This window comes from Aspergillus ambiguus (genome assembly GCF_047715705.1).
Source record: "Aspergillus ambiguus strain CBS 117.58 unplaced genomic scaffold BDV59scaffold_21, whole genome shotgun sequence".
NCBI lineage: Eukaryota > Fungi > Ascomycota > Eurotiomycetes > Eurotiales > Aspergillaceae > Aspergillus > Aspergillus ambiguus.
The window spans coordinates 275,492-290,099 of NW_027395534.1; the positions used below are offsets into that span (position 1 = coordinate 275,492).

The following is a 14,608-nucleotide window of genomic DNA, read 5'->3' on the forward strand; positions in this document are numbered from 1 at the left end:
CCATGATGTCCATATTCCCTGTTCGGGTTAGTTTTCCCACTTTCGGCATGGTTGCCCGTACGCCGTCCGGTAAACACTGCGCCCGACCACCTCTGGTATAAAAAGGCCCTCGATCACAGTTCTACCACCGTTCCCTCCCCTTCCCTTCTCCCTCTCCAATCCACCCTTCCATATTTTGCACTCACTCGCACCCCGTCGTCGTTTTATCAGGCCCTCACGACCGCCCCCTGTTCTCTCTTTCTGGGAAATTATGCCTGTGCCCTCTGTCTAGACGTCTACATTATCCAGTTTCTTTTTATATGCTTACATTAAGCGGCAGTCAAGCTACATCTATCTCGGCCTACGATATGATGCAGAGAACCTATCTTATATTTCTGTTCAGTTTCTAGCAGCTGAAATTAATATATAACGACTTCGATACTGGAGAATGTGACACTTATAGTGGCTGTTCAATGAGTGGCATCGAAGTCAAGCCGCGACAAGCAGGCCCAGACACCCCTAAAGGCCTCAGGGAAGACGTATGCGTCTGCGCGAGTCGCGATCACCATGCGAATTATAGCAGCAATTACAACGGTGACTTTTTAACTCATCCTTCTGATGGAAGCGATGTGGTTAGTATACATTACGATTGAGTACTTTGTGAGTATTTGTGAGTCCACGGTGGTATTCCAAGTCCCCTTTTCGTGACAAATATACGCTTCGGTGAGATTTCACCTTGCCCAAGCCTTTAGTTTGGAGCGATAGATGGGAGGATTTGGTGTTGAGGTGGTACTTGGTCCGAGTTTGGGCTTCCCTCTGGTGAAGATTAGCCCTTGTCCATTGAGTTCCCCTCCGCTCATATTTTCTCTTTTCCCTTGGCAGACCGCGAGACTGGTGCTTAGCATGTTTCTGGGTAATCCTTCAGATCCCTTGATGACTGTGATTGGCGCTCTACTTGATCATCATTGCTCGGCCCAGGGCTTTGCGGAGAAGACAACGCCCGAAAGGCTGGGTCCAGCGGCGTCCCCTTTTTCCTATTTCAGCCTCACAGCTCCCCTTAACTGTCATCTACAATCGCTCGGATGGTCACAGAAAGATATATATATATATAATTTCTCAAGGAAAATGCGAGCAATCCACCGGTTTTGGCGGGAAAACAACAGGAAAGAAGCAATCTTGGCGGGTTCGGAAACCATCCCGTTAGCCAACATTACGGAAGATCGAGAAGAAAACGCGAAAGGCGATCCGAAGCCGGAATTATGGACTCCATTTTTTCTCACCAAGTCATGTCTGCTGATGTTCATTGGAACATTCATCGGTATCATGGTAGCACTTGGAGCTCTGTACGGCTCATCGAGGCAAAACGACGGGTTAGCTAGTGCCAACGAAAACATGCATTATCTCTGGACATACGGACCAACAGCAGGTAAGTCACGGTTGAATACCGCAATTCCTAATTCAATATGAACTAAACGGGACGATCGGTTTGAATTATAGTCTTTACTGTTGTTGCTGCTCTCTGGGGACAAGTCGACTTTCGCACAAGGCAATTGACACCTTGGAAACATATGCTGTACGGACCAGCTGCAAGCAAAGACACATTATTTCTTGATTATATCGACCCATGGATCGGGCAGGCGCTCTGGAATTCACTGCAAGCACGTCATTTTACGGTGTCACTGGCGATTACGGGATCACTGCTGCTGAGGTTGATCATTGTGCTCTCCACGGGTCTCTTCACCTCAGAGCTCCGACATGTCCACCTCACAGATATCCCATTACAGCTACAAAATGAATTCGATGGGACTGGATTTGCCAATGCATCAATCGGCTGGGAGCCATACGGACTTGTTTATGCTGTCGATGCCTACGGTGGGAAATATCAGTTTGGTACGACGGACAAATACGCCTATCAAACGTTTCTTCCACAGAAGTCTGACATGAATCAAAATATCTCCGTGACGAGCGAAGTGGACGTTTTCCATGGTGAATTATCGTGTCAGGTTTTGTTGGACAATGCTATCCAGAACATAAGCCGCAAGAACGACGTTTGGCACTCTATCAACCCTTTCGTACTGGACGTCAACTCCACCCAGCTCAGCCTCCGCTGGTGGGATGATACGACTCTCCACTATAACGTCACAGGTGTTACCCCAGACTGTTATTTTGAGTTTGGAGACATACCAGTGACTCTTCCCCACACTATTTACGATGATAGCATGGTTGCAGCCGTCGCGTTAACAAGCTGCAGGGATGGCCTGCCGTCTCCCCTCCTCGATACCTATTCCGAGTACATCATCCAGGTCCCTGATCCAAAATCATATGACAGACTCGACCATCTGCTGTTGTATGCCAATAGAAATTACAACAAGACCTCCAAATTTACTGCGCTCTTGTGCGATGTGGACTACAGTATCTCCCGCGCGAATCTCACCGTCGAGCTCTCCCCTTCTCCTGTTGGACATCTGGACAACTCGTTATCTTCCAACTATCCCAAGCGCAAACTCGCTGACATATCTAAGAGGGACATCCTGAAGGGACTGCGGCTGGCTATTAAAAAAAAGCCCAAACAGGTTCCGCTGAACGACGTTTTCGGTGTCATGGGGGCTTTAACTCCAGGCCTGGATTACGATCTGTGGATGGATCCTGGACAGCTGAAGCAAAATGCAGAACACTTCTTTAGTTCTATTACTGCTCAAGTAGCAGCCAAATACCTTACGACATCATCTAACCATCTAATCCACGGTACCGGCATACAGTCTGTAGAACGGCTAGTTATCCAAGACTTATCGTTTGGTCTCGCAGAGGGTATCTTGGCCATTCTGGTCGCCATAGCGATCGCGATTCTATTTCATGGCCCTCGAGGGGTCTGCCCCAGAGACCCGAGCACCATATCGGGATTGGCGGTTATTATAGCATCAAGCCCAGAGCTTCAGAAATCCTTCAAGGGAACGGGGACCTGGGATGCTACAACCTTGTTGAGCGCGGCCGCTACGAAGTTGTATCAGACGGGAATATCAATTTCACCGTCTGGAAGAGCCCGCTTCTCGATCCAGGATAACAACAGAAAGCGACTACAAAGGGAACCTGTTGATGACCAGCCGGGTGCGACACTGAAGGCAGTGGAGTGGTGGCGGCCGTTCTCAGCAACCGCTGCGGCCCAATCTCTGACATTCTTAGGGCCAATTGGGATTATCATCACCCTTGAAACCCTGCTACAGAAGTCCCAGCAATTTCAGGATATTACTGACCTGAAGCCCGGTTCCTATACCAATTACGCTTGGCTCTATCTCCCGGCCGGCGTCCTGTTCAGCGTGAGTCTGATGTATGGCGTGTTAGACTTCGGGGCTCGGGTATTTGAACCCTACAGCACCCTTCGACGGAGGGCTTCGCCGGCTCGGCAAAGCATATACAGTCAGCAGCTGGGCAAGCTGGGGTTGCATAGCCTGTGGAACTCGCTCGTCCAACGCCAAATTGCTACCGCTGCTACTAGTATTTCCATTCTCGTGGGTGGCCTGCTGATTATTGCCGCGGGCGGCCTCTACACTTCTCAATCAGCTCCAGTCAACATACCCATCTTTGCTACCACCCAGCTCGATCATAAGGACTCGTCGTTTGCAGCTGACTTCAGTCAGCCTGCTCTAACTCCGACCCTTATTTTGAACGGTAATCTATCATACCCCCAATGGACAACCGAAAATCTTGTCCTTTCTTCGTTTCAGATTCAGAATGCCAGCGCAGTGACAGAGCCCGACAAGGAATATACCGCAACATTCCACGTCCCGTCCATTCGAACCAAAGCCAACTGTACTGCTTTGGCACCGGACACGATTCAAGTAATCAAAAGGACTGACGGTGTCCGGATCAGCATATCAATGCCAGCTTGGGCTGACGGTCTCTTTCCCCTCGGACTACCAAACGGCACTTACAACCGCAATTTCCCTTATTCTTATTTCGGTTACTGGGACTGGTCTGGCGTGGTGATTTCGGGCTATGCCCACAGGGAATTTGCCAATGCCACCGCCTCAGCCCTTCTATGCATCCCATATTATGAGGCCGTGGAGGCAGAAGCAACCTTTGACATCCCCTCGATGGAGTTGAACGACCAGCGGCCCCCACATGTTAATGAGGAGAATGCTGTATTTCTAGTTAGTGCTGGTAACATTGCTGCAATATTTTCCGCTCTTTTGGCCCATGCCGATATTCCCGAGTCCAGACTCTACCCCGACACAAACTATGACGAGGTATTCCTGGCGATGGTCTATGGCCGGTTTGGAATCCCACCATGGGACCTTGTTGGAGACGAGAATATCGGTCGATTGCACAGAGCATTTGAGCGGATCTTCAACATCGTGGCAACCCAGCAGGCCAAGATCGCATATTTTCGGCCTCCTCAACCACCGATAGCTGCCCCCAAAACGACGGTGAATGGAACCCTCCATGACCCGAACAGGCACCGTCTGATGCAGAATGGAATATCTACCCGGTTACTCGAAGGATTCCTCGGGGTGATGTTGATTTGCGCAGTCGTGGCCTTCTTCGCGATCGATACTAGGCGCACGCTACCTAAGAGTGTTACCAGTATCGGGGCGGTTTTGAGTCTTCTTGCGGACTCGGACATGCTGGGAAGGACTTTTATTCCTCCCGAGTCAGAGTGGTGTGATGATCGAGAGTTGCAGAGGAGGGGAGTCTTTGATGGATGGTTGTTTAGCATGGGCTGGTGGGGTGTAGGGGAGAAGAGGTTTGGGATCGACGTGGGACAAGCAGATCCTTAGATGATAGAGACGAATGATTTGATAGAAGATTATCTCATAATGAAGCTATTCAGGATTGACTTGGCTCGGTTGACGAGGCCAGTCGCCGATGAAGTTCTAACAACAACGACAACAACAACAGATGCCATCCCAGAAGCAGGCGATGCCACTAGAGCCACGGAGCCGTGTTGACCATTTCATGACTGCTGATGAGCCCGAACACCCCCATGCCCTTTTGAGCCTTTTCTGGTCCATACGCTCGGCATCAGCTCCGAGAGCAGGTTTAGGACCATTTAAGGCAACTTCTCAAACACCATGCTCTCCAACGGGCTTGGCGCGATTCCGTACGATGGGCTTCCTATTATAGTAAATGACGACCTCGTTCTCTAACGCTAAACGAGTCAGAGAAACGAGCCTGTAAAGGCACCTAATAGACGAGTGAATCTTCTATCTCTCTTATAGCTAATCGGCTGGGCGAGGGAGGGAAGTATGCAAGGCGGTGAGCCGCAGCAGTGCGCTGGTTGGCCGGATTACTTCTCCGACCATCTCCAGGTTCATCATCACCTCAACCGTTTCCATCTCCTGACCCTCCCTCCCCTGGACTGTTCCTCCACAGCGCTTGGGTTTGCTGGTTCAAGCGCAGCCATGACTGCTTCTGCAAGAACGTGACCCCCCGTCTAATTCCACGTCACCTGCCCCAATACGCCTTTGACTCCGCCCCGACTCTCTCCCGAGACCGTTCTTCCCATCTAATCGCCTCCAATTATGCTCTTCTTCCGCAGTGGGCCTAACAGCCCACGTCGTCGCAACAGGGAAAAGGCCATCCTCTCCACCATACTTATCATCTACGCCATCTACTTTCTCTTTTTCGCCAACTCCGGTCCTCGACAGTCAGCGGAATCGTTGCATGATGAGGCCTCCGCGGGAGGTCCGTACCGGGATTCGCGATCAGGACAAGCGACGCCGTCCCGACGACCGTCGTCGCCCCTCTCGAAGGAGATGGTCGTGGCTAGTATGAAGACCGACAATGTGTCCTGGTTGTTCGAGTATTTCCCCGATTGGCACAAGAGTGTGTACGTGGTGGACGACAAAACGGCACCGTTGACGGTGAAGCTGAACAAGGGACGGGAGTCGATGGTCTACCTGACGTGAGTGCTCTTCCACACAGGTCGCCCCTCGTATGTCAGCTAACATCACCGTAGGTACATCATCGATAACTACGATAACCTCCCCGACAACATCCTCTTCATCCATTCGCAACGCTACCAATGGCACAATGACGATCCGTACTACGACGGGGTCCCCATGCTCCAACACTTCCAAGTCCCCTATCTTCAGAAACAAGGCTATGTGAATCTACGTTGCGCGTGGGTTCTCGGTTGTCCGGCCGAGATCCACCCGCTCACCGACACACACCGACAGGACGTGCATGTGGGAGAATACTTCAAGGATGGGTTTATGGAACTCTTTCCGGGAGTCGAAGTGCCAAAAGAAGTCGGCGCATCGTGCTGCGCCCAGTTCGGGGTAACGAGATGGCAGATTCTCAAGCGCCCCAAGCGCGACTACGAGCGGTTCCGGAAGTGGTTGGTTGAGACCTCTCTGCCCGACGACCTAAGCGGACGGATTATGGAGTATTCCTGGCACAGTATGCGCGCTTTCTTCCGCGATGTAACACGTGTGCGAAGCTAACGACCCTTGATAGTGATTTTCGGCAAGGATCCCGTCTACTGCCCATCTGCGGAGGAATGCTACTGCAAGGTCTATGGCCTGTGCAACCTGTCTTGTCCTTACGATTGGGAGTGTGCTGGTCGCTATGTGCTTCCGCCGTTCTCGAGCCTTCCCAAGGGATGGCCGTATATCGGCTGGCAAGGGCAGCCGCAGGATCCCAGCACAGGACTTCCCGAGTCCTGATCACAGCGGTTTGCGCTAAGACGTACAAGTGCTCCGAGGGAGACATCTCTCCTTGCGGACTCTATATTGGGTCGTCCCTGAGCCGGTTCCTCAGCACACCCGCGACTCTCTTGCCGCGACGTACATGGTCAGAGCTATTGGGTTCGGGTATGCTCCTCGCGGTACGCCTGTTCATCGGACATGTGCCGCAATGCAGCACTGAACGACGAGATTGTCTTAGCAGCGTAGAGGCCGCCGCCGCCCAACGGGCAACAATCTGGGAGTCAGAAGGACGTCTCCAGATACAAGATAGGAACCATGGCGAGGGACATCATGGCCTGAACACGCTACTATACTGTAAATGAATAATAGATAGTCTTAATGAAAAACAACCATGTCATTGTGCTGCAGCGTCTTTCACCCCGTATAGTACGCAGTAATTGCATCAGACGGGGTTGACTGGGCCGAGGTTCGCCCGACGGAAAGTGAGCTCTCCCCGCATCTCCGATTCTCTCCATCACCCTCTCCTGCCCAGACATACCTCCTGTCTGCGATCCCAACCCTATATAACGCCTCATACACAGGTACAGTGCTCCTCCATTTCTTCTTATAAGCAGAGATATTAACTTTGATCCCGCAGCCGTAGCACCAACCTCCGAATCCGCCTCACCGTGGCGAAACGCCCGCCTAGTGCAGCAGCCAGGACACTCACGAACCGATAAAATGCTCATCATTGGGCTCACCGGCTCAATTGCCACCGGCAAATCCACCGTCTCCTCCATCCTCTCCTCGCCGCCGTACTCCATCCCCATCATCGACACCGACATCCTCGCCCGCAAGGTCGTCGAACCCGGCACGCCAGGCTACAAGGCCATCGTCAACTACTTCGGGCCCAGCACGCCCGATCTGCTCCTCCCCGCGAGCCCCGATGACCCAACCGGCAGTCGGCGGGCGCTGAACCGCCCGGCGCTCGGACGCCGCGTGTTCGGCACGAGCGACGAGCGCAAGCGCGACCGCATGATCCTCAACAAGATCGTGCATCCTGCCGTACGCTGGGAGGTCTACAAGTCGCTACTGTACTACTATCTCCGCGGGTACTGGGCCGTCGTGCTCGACGTGCCGCTGCTCTTCGAGAGCGGCATGGACGTCATCTGCGGCTCCGTCGTTGTCGTCGGCGTGTCGGACCCGGCAGTGCAGATGGCCCGGCTGCGCGCGCGCGACCCGCACCTGTCCGCTGAGGATGCCGAGAACCGCGTGCGCAGCCAGGGCGACGTCAAGGGGAAGGTGGAGAAGGCGACGTTTCGGGGTACGGCGACGGCGCGCGGCGTCATCGTGTGGAATGACGGCGACAAGGAGGATTTGGAGAAGGAGGTGCAGAAGGCGGTGCGCACGATCAGCGCGATGAGCCCGAAGTGGTGGGCATGGCTGCTGCTGTTGACGCCGCCGTTGGGGGTTGGCGTGACTGCGTGGAATATGGCGGTCAATTATATGACCCAGAGGAGTTGGGAGAGGAAGGAGAAGGAGGAGAAAGCGAAGCTGTAGGGGGTTACTTTTCGTTTTATGTGTTTTGGTGGTGAGGGCGTTTGCGGAGCAGCTGCTCGTTGGGTTTGTGTATAGATTGCTTTATACCATGGAACGGATTAATGGCGGAGACATGTAGAAGCCCCATCGGTCAACGTCGATCCAGTTTGGAAGTCTCTTCGAGATACGCAAGTTCCCCCGTACTATGGATGATGTGCAGAGCCAGTTGCCTCTGGAGTATACTTTTCGGATCTCTCACAATCTTATACATCATCTCGGTCACGTCCCCCAAACGGGGGAGAGCTTGTCAATAAGACCCTCATGTCCTTGAGAGCCAGCCTTTCGCTCCTGTAAACTCTCCGGCCCTACATGATGTTGTTCTGCCCCTGCAATGACATATCGCGCAATGCCACCATCGAGCGGCTGGAGACAGAGAAACCGCGCTTAGTACAAGTGCAGACGGCATCAGCAGGCAGAGCCCCTGGGAAGCGCGTGTCGCTTCCCCAGAGAGTGCACTCGCAGTTGTCAATGAGAGAATCTTTCGGAAGCTACAAGAGGAATTCCATTGGTAGGGCACCGATCTTTTGATATGTGAAACGGCGGTTTGATGTCCAGCTAATTGTGTATATTTAGAATCGTCTAAATTTCGAGAGGTACGTGAGACATATCTACCGGGAATCTGGTCGCTCATGCGCGGTGGATTGAGAATGACTCCGGTAGATAACGGAATCATATAAGAGCTCCCTCCGTTCCAAGACGGCGCAGCTTTCCATCCGAGGGATCCTAAAATCACCGGCTAAAACCTCCCACCTCGAGAACAAGGCCTCCATAACCCCGTGGGCCGATCGGCGGTCGGTAGAGGTGCGGACGAGTTTCATGTCGAATGCTCCCTCGGCGTCCAGAATCGGGATCCATGAGCATAGAGTGCGAGACATTGATCTCGACAATGATCCGACCATCGTGATCGAAGAAGTTGATATACACAAAGGGGGTGTCGTTGTCCGCCAGTCATCCGATAATGAGATCGGTTGAAATATCGTCTGTTCCGGTGTACAAGCAGTCATAGAGAAATTACCTCACCAATTCACGCATTGCTGGACTTATTTGTGCTTCCGTTTCTTTTGCGATTTCCCGCCGCCGCCGCCGCCGACTGACCCCTGACGTCCGCCCGATATACTCGAGAGTTGGGACAACTTGACCTTCCTGGATTGTTGCCTGTTCTTTTCCTTTTTGTTGGACGCTTTTGCTTTTGCTTTATTAATCATCGAGTCAACATCATCCTCGCCGTCATCGTCATCGTCGTCTTCATCATCTTCGTCTCGATTAGATTCCTCCGTTCGTTGCTGTGTCTAGATCTCGTTAGCATACCAATTCACAATAACCTCAAGCCTCGTGTGAAGCCCACCTCGTTCGTCTTCTTCCGCTTGAAATTCCCGTAAACTTGTCGGCCACCAACTAACATATTATCATCGTCTGCGTCCAACGAATCCGCCGCAACCACCACCGGCTGTGTAGCGAACTGCACTCCAGCTGTCCCAGCACCGTAATCGAGCACCCATTCTGTCTCACCCGCCTCCGCGGCCTGCCGAGAAACTGCTTCTCGTCGTTTATCTTCCTCGGCAGCGAGGGCAGCCGATATGGCTTCCAGATCCGACGAAGCTGCGCCAGCGGGACTCTGGGCCGGCGAAAGTCGTTGTCGTTTTGGGGTGGGGGTCGTTGATTCTGCGGCCGAGGCGCTCTGTGGAGATTCTTTGGCTGCGGCAGTTGCTGCGGCTCGTTGCATGAACTGGGGAGCTGTGAGCATCCACGATGAGAGTGAATGGTTTCAACCGATGGGCGGTCGTACCTTCATTGTGAGAAGCCGCGAAGACATCGTCTTCTCCCCTTTGGCGCCGGACATGATGGCAGTGGCGACACGGTCGTCTGTGCTTCAGATAATGAATCAACCGCCAAAAGAAAAAAAACTAATTAAAGATTAAGGATAGGCCGACGACTTATGACATTAAACAAAGCGAGTGTCGATAAAAAACCAGAGGCGGTAGAATTCGCCGGCGGCAGAACAAGCGCAGGAGCGCAGCCGATTGGCCGCCCAAGCGGCGCTGCGGACTGCCGCAAACCTCACCCTTGAATCCAACTTCCTCCCTCCGCCCTCTCCCGTCAACCGTCCTCTTCCCACCCACCTCGATCTCCCGCATCCCAGGCATCCCAATTGCCAACCTGCATGATGCTGCCCCTCGCCCGAAGCCGTCTGGCGACTTTCTCCGCCGCGCGGTTCGTCGCCCGCGCCGGCTACTCCACCACTGTGCCTCGCTTCTCGGAGAACCGCATGCAACCCAACGACCCTCAGCCGCCCGCCGCGACCCCCAATGTCTCCGCGACCAACGCCACCCCGGTCGACTCGATGGGCTCGTGGGACTACGCCCTCCAGGAGGAGCCCGAGGCTGGCGAGCGCACCCGCCATCTCCAGGCGCCCAACCGTGCCCGCACCTGGGCTGCCAGCCAGCAGCCGAGAGAGAAGGCCATGACCGGCCCTCGTTTTGAGCAGACGATAATGGACCTGCAGGTGCGTTAGACCGGCATCCTCGGGATTGCATTGCATCCTGGGGGGATGCTTGCGGACGGCAGACCTCGTGCTAACCTACCTACCTTGCTCCAGCCCCAACCCATGGCTGCTATCGAGCTCATCCACAAGCAGCCCGTCCGCTGGACGAAGAAGCGCGTCGTCAGCTGTGACGGCGGTGGCGGTCCCCTCGGACATCCTAAGATCTTCATCAACACCGACAAGCCCGAGATCGCCACCTGCGGCTACTGTGGTCTTCCTTTCGTGAGTGCCCCCGCGTCTCGATATGACTGATGCAGCCGAGAGCCGGTAGGCACGGTATACTGACGATGAACAGGCCCAGGAGCAGCACCGTGCGTACCTCGAGTCCCTCCCCGCCACCAGCTACCCGCTCAAGCCCGTCGGCGATGCCGCCGAGGTGAACGAGACCCAGCGGGTCACCGAGGGCGGACTGGAGCAGCGGTAGACAGTGAGCGAGAGAGCATTGTTTTTTGGCGTTGATGACTTGTCTTATTTTATATCTCCTCACCCCAGGTTCATGGGGGTTTGTACAGAGTGTACCAGAACCACGAGCTGCTAGAATAAAAGGATCCCTTTCAGTCATGGATGTGTTATAGCTAGCTCTATCACCTCCTCCCGATGAAACGATCTATGCGGATTACTCCCGCGCTATGATCCGCCCCGAGTAGACATCCTTCTAGACTATAGATTCCCCCTGCCCTCAGCTAGTCAGGCCTTCTCGCCCTGGATCGTGGCCACCACCTTTCTCGCGTGCCGACTCGTCCGGAACTCGAGGTACCAGATTCCCTGCCAGGTGCCGGTCGCCAGGCGGCCGTTGGAGATGGGGATGTTGACGGACGCGCCAATGAGGGCGGATTTGATATGAGCCTGATGGGTCAGCGTCGTTCGTTCCTGATCTCATCCCGCTCGTGGGAGTGGGGGGGGGGGGGGGGGGGAAATACCGGCATGTCGTCTTCGCCCTCGGCAGAGTGTCGGTAGAGATTACCCTTGCGGTCGTACGGAGCGATGCGGTCGAGCGCGTCGCTCATGTCGGCGCGCACGTCGTCGTCCCAGTTCTCGTTGAGCGACAGCGCACAGCTGGTGTGTTGCACGAACAGGTTCAGCATGCCGACCTTGTAGTCGCGGATCTCGGGCACCTCCGACAGGACATGGTCGGTGATCAGGTAGGAGCCGCGGGAGCGAGCGGGGAGGGTGAAGTTCTTCTGGAACCAGGACATCTTGTTTGGGTTGTGTGGGCTGTGGTGGTGTTAGTTTGGTTGTTGTGTGGTGGTGGTGGTGGGGGATTAGTGAGGATTGTTGGGCGGGAGGAAGTGGACGGAGAGGGCATGATGGTCGCAGTCAGTCTTTTCATTACCTTGGAACGCGCAGCCGGTCTATCCTGTATTGATCGCGATTTGGTTGTGGAGAGAGTTGAAGAGGGTTGGTTGATGGCGGGGAATGGCGACGACGTCATTTTGCGCCCGACTCCAACGCGGTCTTACAAATCCTCGCAACGCCAGAGGTCGATACCATTTGCCTATATACTGCTATTTACTACCACGCGATGCCACACCAATTGCGCTCCCTACGGCGCAGAACACACCTTCTCCTGTACAGACGGTGGATTACTCGTCGCAGACCCCCAGTCGGCGCGTCCCAAGGCTTGTCCAGCCTGGGTGGAATTGTCGGATTGGATCTGCCCAAGTCAGTCGAACTGGCACGATTCCACAACATATGGGGGAGGCTCTCACATAGTTCTTCCGGTCGACATAATGCCACCAGTCGTCACTGCGGAAGGCGTTGTCGGTGGACTGCGCAATCGGTCCAACCCAGAGCGTGTTGGTCGTGTCGAATTGCGCATGTTTCGACCACGCAACATACACCTTCGGATGGTCCCGATCCTTGCCGCCCTCGGCGGGCTTACTCCCTGTGCTATGGACCTCGTCCGTGGAGAGGGTATTGTGGATATCGGCCCAGGCGAGACTATGGTAGCCGCTGTGGGAGGAGAGCAACGCCCGCGACGGCGCCCACATGTTATCCTCGTCGCGCGAGTGGATGACAATCACCCGCTCCCAGTCACTACGCTCACTTAGCCGTGCGCTCGGCGCAAGAGGAGAGGGACAGGCTAGGACAGAGCGGAGCACTCACTAGTCATGACCGGTGTCGATGATGTCCAGCACCTCGGCCCCGTCCTTCTCATAGAACAGGTTGTACACGACGCGCACCTCCGTGTCGTTGCACTTCTGATAGGTATAGTAGATCGGAAACGCCGGGCCTGCATGGCCGCGGTCCACACCGGGGTTGCGACAACGGCACCCGACGTCGGGGTACTCGCACTGCTTCGCGGGTGGCGTCTTGTGGGCGTCGTCGTATACGTCCGGCGCGGAGGGCGAGCCGCTAAAGGCCCAGGTCGGGTAACAGGGGTGGTGGTTGTCCCACTCGCCGAAGAACCACATCGGGGCGTATCGATCGGCCAGCTCGGCGCCGCCTCGGTGCAGCAGCGAGTTCATTTCGTTGTCGGTGATGCGTGTTGCGGCGGTTGCGGGCTGGCTGGCCGCGAAGAGGGCCACCACGAGGGGTTTGGACGTGAAACGCATGTTGTTTGCGTGGTTTGGTGGTCACGATTGTACACGCAGTGTATAGGAGTCGCCCTCTGTTGGGGGTGCCTTCCTTCCCCCCTTTATGCCATCATCGGGGCGCCCGCCAGGGGCACATGCGGAGGTAAATTCCATGGCCCGTAGTCAGTCGACCCTGAACCACTGGGCTGGCTGCGCATTCTTGACCCGCTCCTCGGGAGGATGAGCGTCGAGTCACAAGGTGCAGAGTCCGGGCTAAGGCAGATCCGTACGGACGATCACCAGATGGGCGTTCTGTTTGTCTACTCGCAGTAGTCGGGTTTGCGATCGATAGTTCAGGGTGATCGGTCGACTGGGGGTGGCTTGCAGGGATAACGCTAAGTCTGCACTGGAATCACCTGGGCTGATGTCGATCATCGGAGCATGCTCGGGGGTTGTTCTGCTATTGGTAGGGTTTCTCTAGGTCTATTTACCAAACGAGGATGCATACAAGATTTTTATCCATGCGGATCTGGGCCGTCTAGTAGCTGACTACTTCCATCTAGTCCAGACCATTTGGGTTTCCCGTCCGGGATATCGACGACGCGGCTGCTGTAGAAGATGTGGCAACTGGAGCTGGTCAGTAAGCACGGCATGGTTTGAAGATGAACGGAACGGCTTACTCGACTGCGAACGCCTCCCTCCAGCGGTGTTGTTCCTCCGGGAACCTCCCCCGGTCCACGGATGGCGGGAAGAGGAGACATACGTTGCGTCCTTCATCCATGATGGGGGTATGACAGAACGCACACGACACTTTGGTGGGATTGGTGTAATGCGTGGTCATCTCGGACGAGGAGAAGAATGAAAGACCCTTGGAGCCGTTGCAGAAGCTGATGTCTGATTTATGGAAGATCGCCGCCCATTGAAACGGCGCACCTAACAGACGGTTAGGGTTGACCTCGGCGATGGGATCGCAACGCACGTACCATGTAGCAACTGACAGCCCTGACAGTGACAAAACTTGGTCTTTAACGGCCTCTCCCGGTTGATCTTGAAAGACACATGTCCGCAGTGACAGTGTCCCTCCCATTTCACGGGGCCGAATTCCTCGGGAGTCTGGATTCTATACGGCGGGCGGTGTCTCCAGCGTTCGTCGAATGAGCTGTGATGGGGATTCGGAAGAGGGAAATCTTCGGTGGGGATGTCGTCTGCCATTGTTATCGATAGAGAGGGAATGATCCGCGAGGCTGTTTGTTGATGTCGTTCGTCCGATAGCTATATAGATCACTACGGATGATGTCATGAAGATGATGTCAACCCGGCAACCGGATCTGATTGAGCCACCATGT

At 54.6% G+C, this 14,608-nt stretch overlaps 6 protein-coding genes across 6 annotated transcripts; 4 read left to right on the forward strand and 2 right to left on the reverse strand.

Moving 5' to 3' along the window:
• Window positions 1-165: 165 nt before the first annotated feature.
• On the forward strand, window positions 166-4,817 carry BDV59DRAFT_180807 (DUF3433 domain-containing protein). Its single transcript, XM_073690122.1, has 3 exons — window positions 166-798; window positions 862-1,405; window positions 1,477-4,817. Exons 1-3 carry the CDS (start codon window positions 745-747, stop codon window positions 4,752-4,754), a joined length of 3,876 nt encoding a protein of 1,291 aa, XP_073546845.1. The 5' UTR covers window positions 166-744; the 3' UTR covers window positions 4,755-4,817.
• Window positions 4,818-5,312: 495 nt separating this feature from the next.
• BDV59DRAFT_180810 (DUF3431 domain-containing protein) lies at window positions 5,313-7,017 on the forward strand. Its single transcript, XM_073690123.1, has 3 exons — window positions 5,313-5,881; window positions 5,936-6,378; window positions 6,436-7,017. The coding sequence occupies exons 1-3, from the start codon at window positions 5,499-5,501 to the stop codon at window positions 6,642-6,644; spliced, it is 1,035 nt and encodes a 344-aa protein (XP_073546846.1). The 5' UTR covers window positions 5,313-5,498; the 3' UTR covers window positions 6,645-7,017.
• A 134-nt stretch (window positions 7,018-7,151) lies between these two features.
• On the forward strand, window positions 7,152-8,317 carry BDV59DRAFT_180811 (putative dephospho-CoA kinase). Its single transcript, XM_073690124.1, has 2 exons — window positions 7,152-7,207; window positions 7,264-8,317. The coding sequence occupies exon 2, from the start codon at window positions 7,347-7,349 to the stop codon at window positions 8,163-8,165; it is 819 nt and encodes a 272-aa protein (XP_073546847.1). The 5' UTR covers window positions 7,152-7,207; window positions 7,264-7,346; the 3' UTR covers window positions 8,166-8,317.
• A 436-nt stretch (window positions 8,318-8,753) lies between these two features.
• Window positions 8,754-10,131, reverse strand: BDV59DRAFT_180812 (uncharacterized protein). Its single transcript, XM_073690125.1, has 3 exons — window positions 9,991-10,131; window positions 9,550-9,930; window positions 8,754-9,493 (listed from the first exon to the last, which is right to left on the reverse strand). Exons 1-3 carry the CDS (start codon window positions 10,042-10,044, stop codon window positions 9,245-9,247), a joined length of 684 nt encoding a protein of 227 aa, XP_073546848.1. The 5' UTR covers window positions 10,045-10,131; the 3' UTR covers window positions 8,754-9,244.
• Window positions 10,132-10,306: 175 nt separating this feature from the next.
• BDV59DRAFT_180813 (zinc-finger domain-containing protein) lies at window positions 10,307-11,306 on the forward strand. The gene is made up of 3 exons (XM_073690126.1): window positions 10,307-10,707; window positions 10,801-10,968; window positions 11,042-11,306. The coding sequence occupies exons 1-3, from the start codon at window positions 10,366-10,368 to the stop codon at window positions 11,168-11,170; spliced, it is 639 nt and encodes a 212-aa protein (XP_073546849.1). The 5' UTR covers window positions 10,307-10,365; the 3' UTR covers window positions 11,171-11,306.
• A 127-nt stretch (window positions 11,307-11,433) lies between these two features.
• Window positions 11,434-14,474, reverse strand: BDV59DRAFT_193955 (UPF0047-domain-containing protein; the record flags this gene model as incomplete). The annotated part of the gene is made up of 9 exons (XM_073692318.1): window positions 11,434-11,592; window positions 11,667-11,961; window positions 12,345-12,400; window positions 12,456-12,783; window positions 12,853-13,250; window positions 13,679-13,683; window positions 13,813-13,889; window positions 13,943-14,195; window positions 14,246-14,474. The coding sequence occupies 9 exons, from the start codon at window positions 14,472-14,474 to the stop codon at window positions 11,434-11,436; spliced, it is 1,800 nt and encodes a 599-aa protein (XP_073546850.1).
• Window positions 14,475-14,608: the final 134 nt, after the last annotated feature.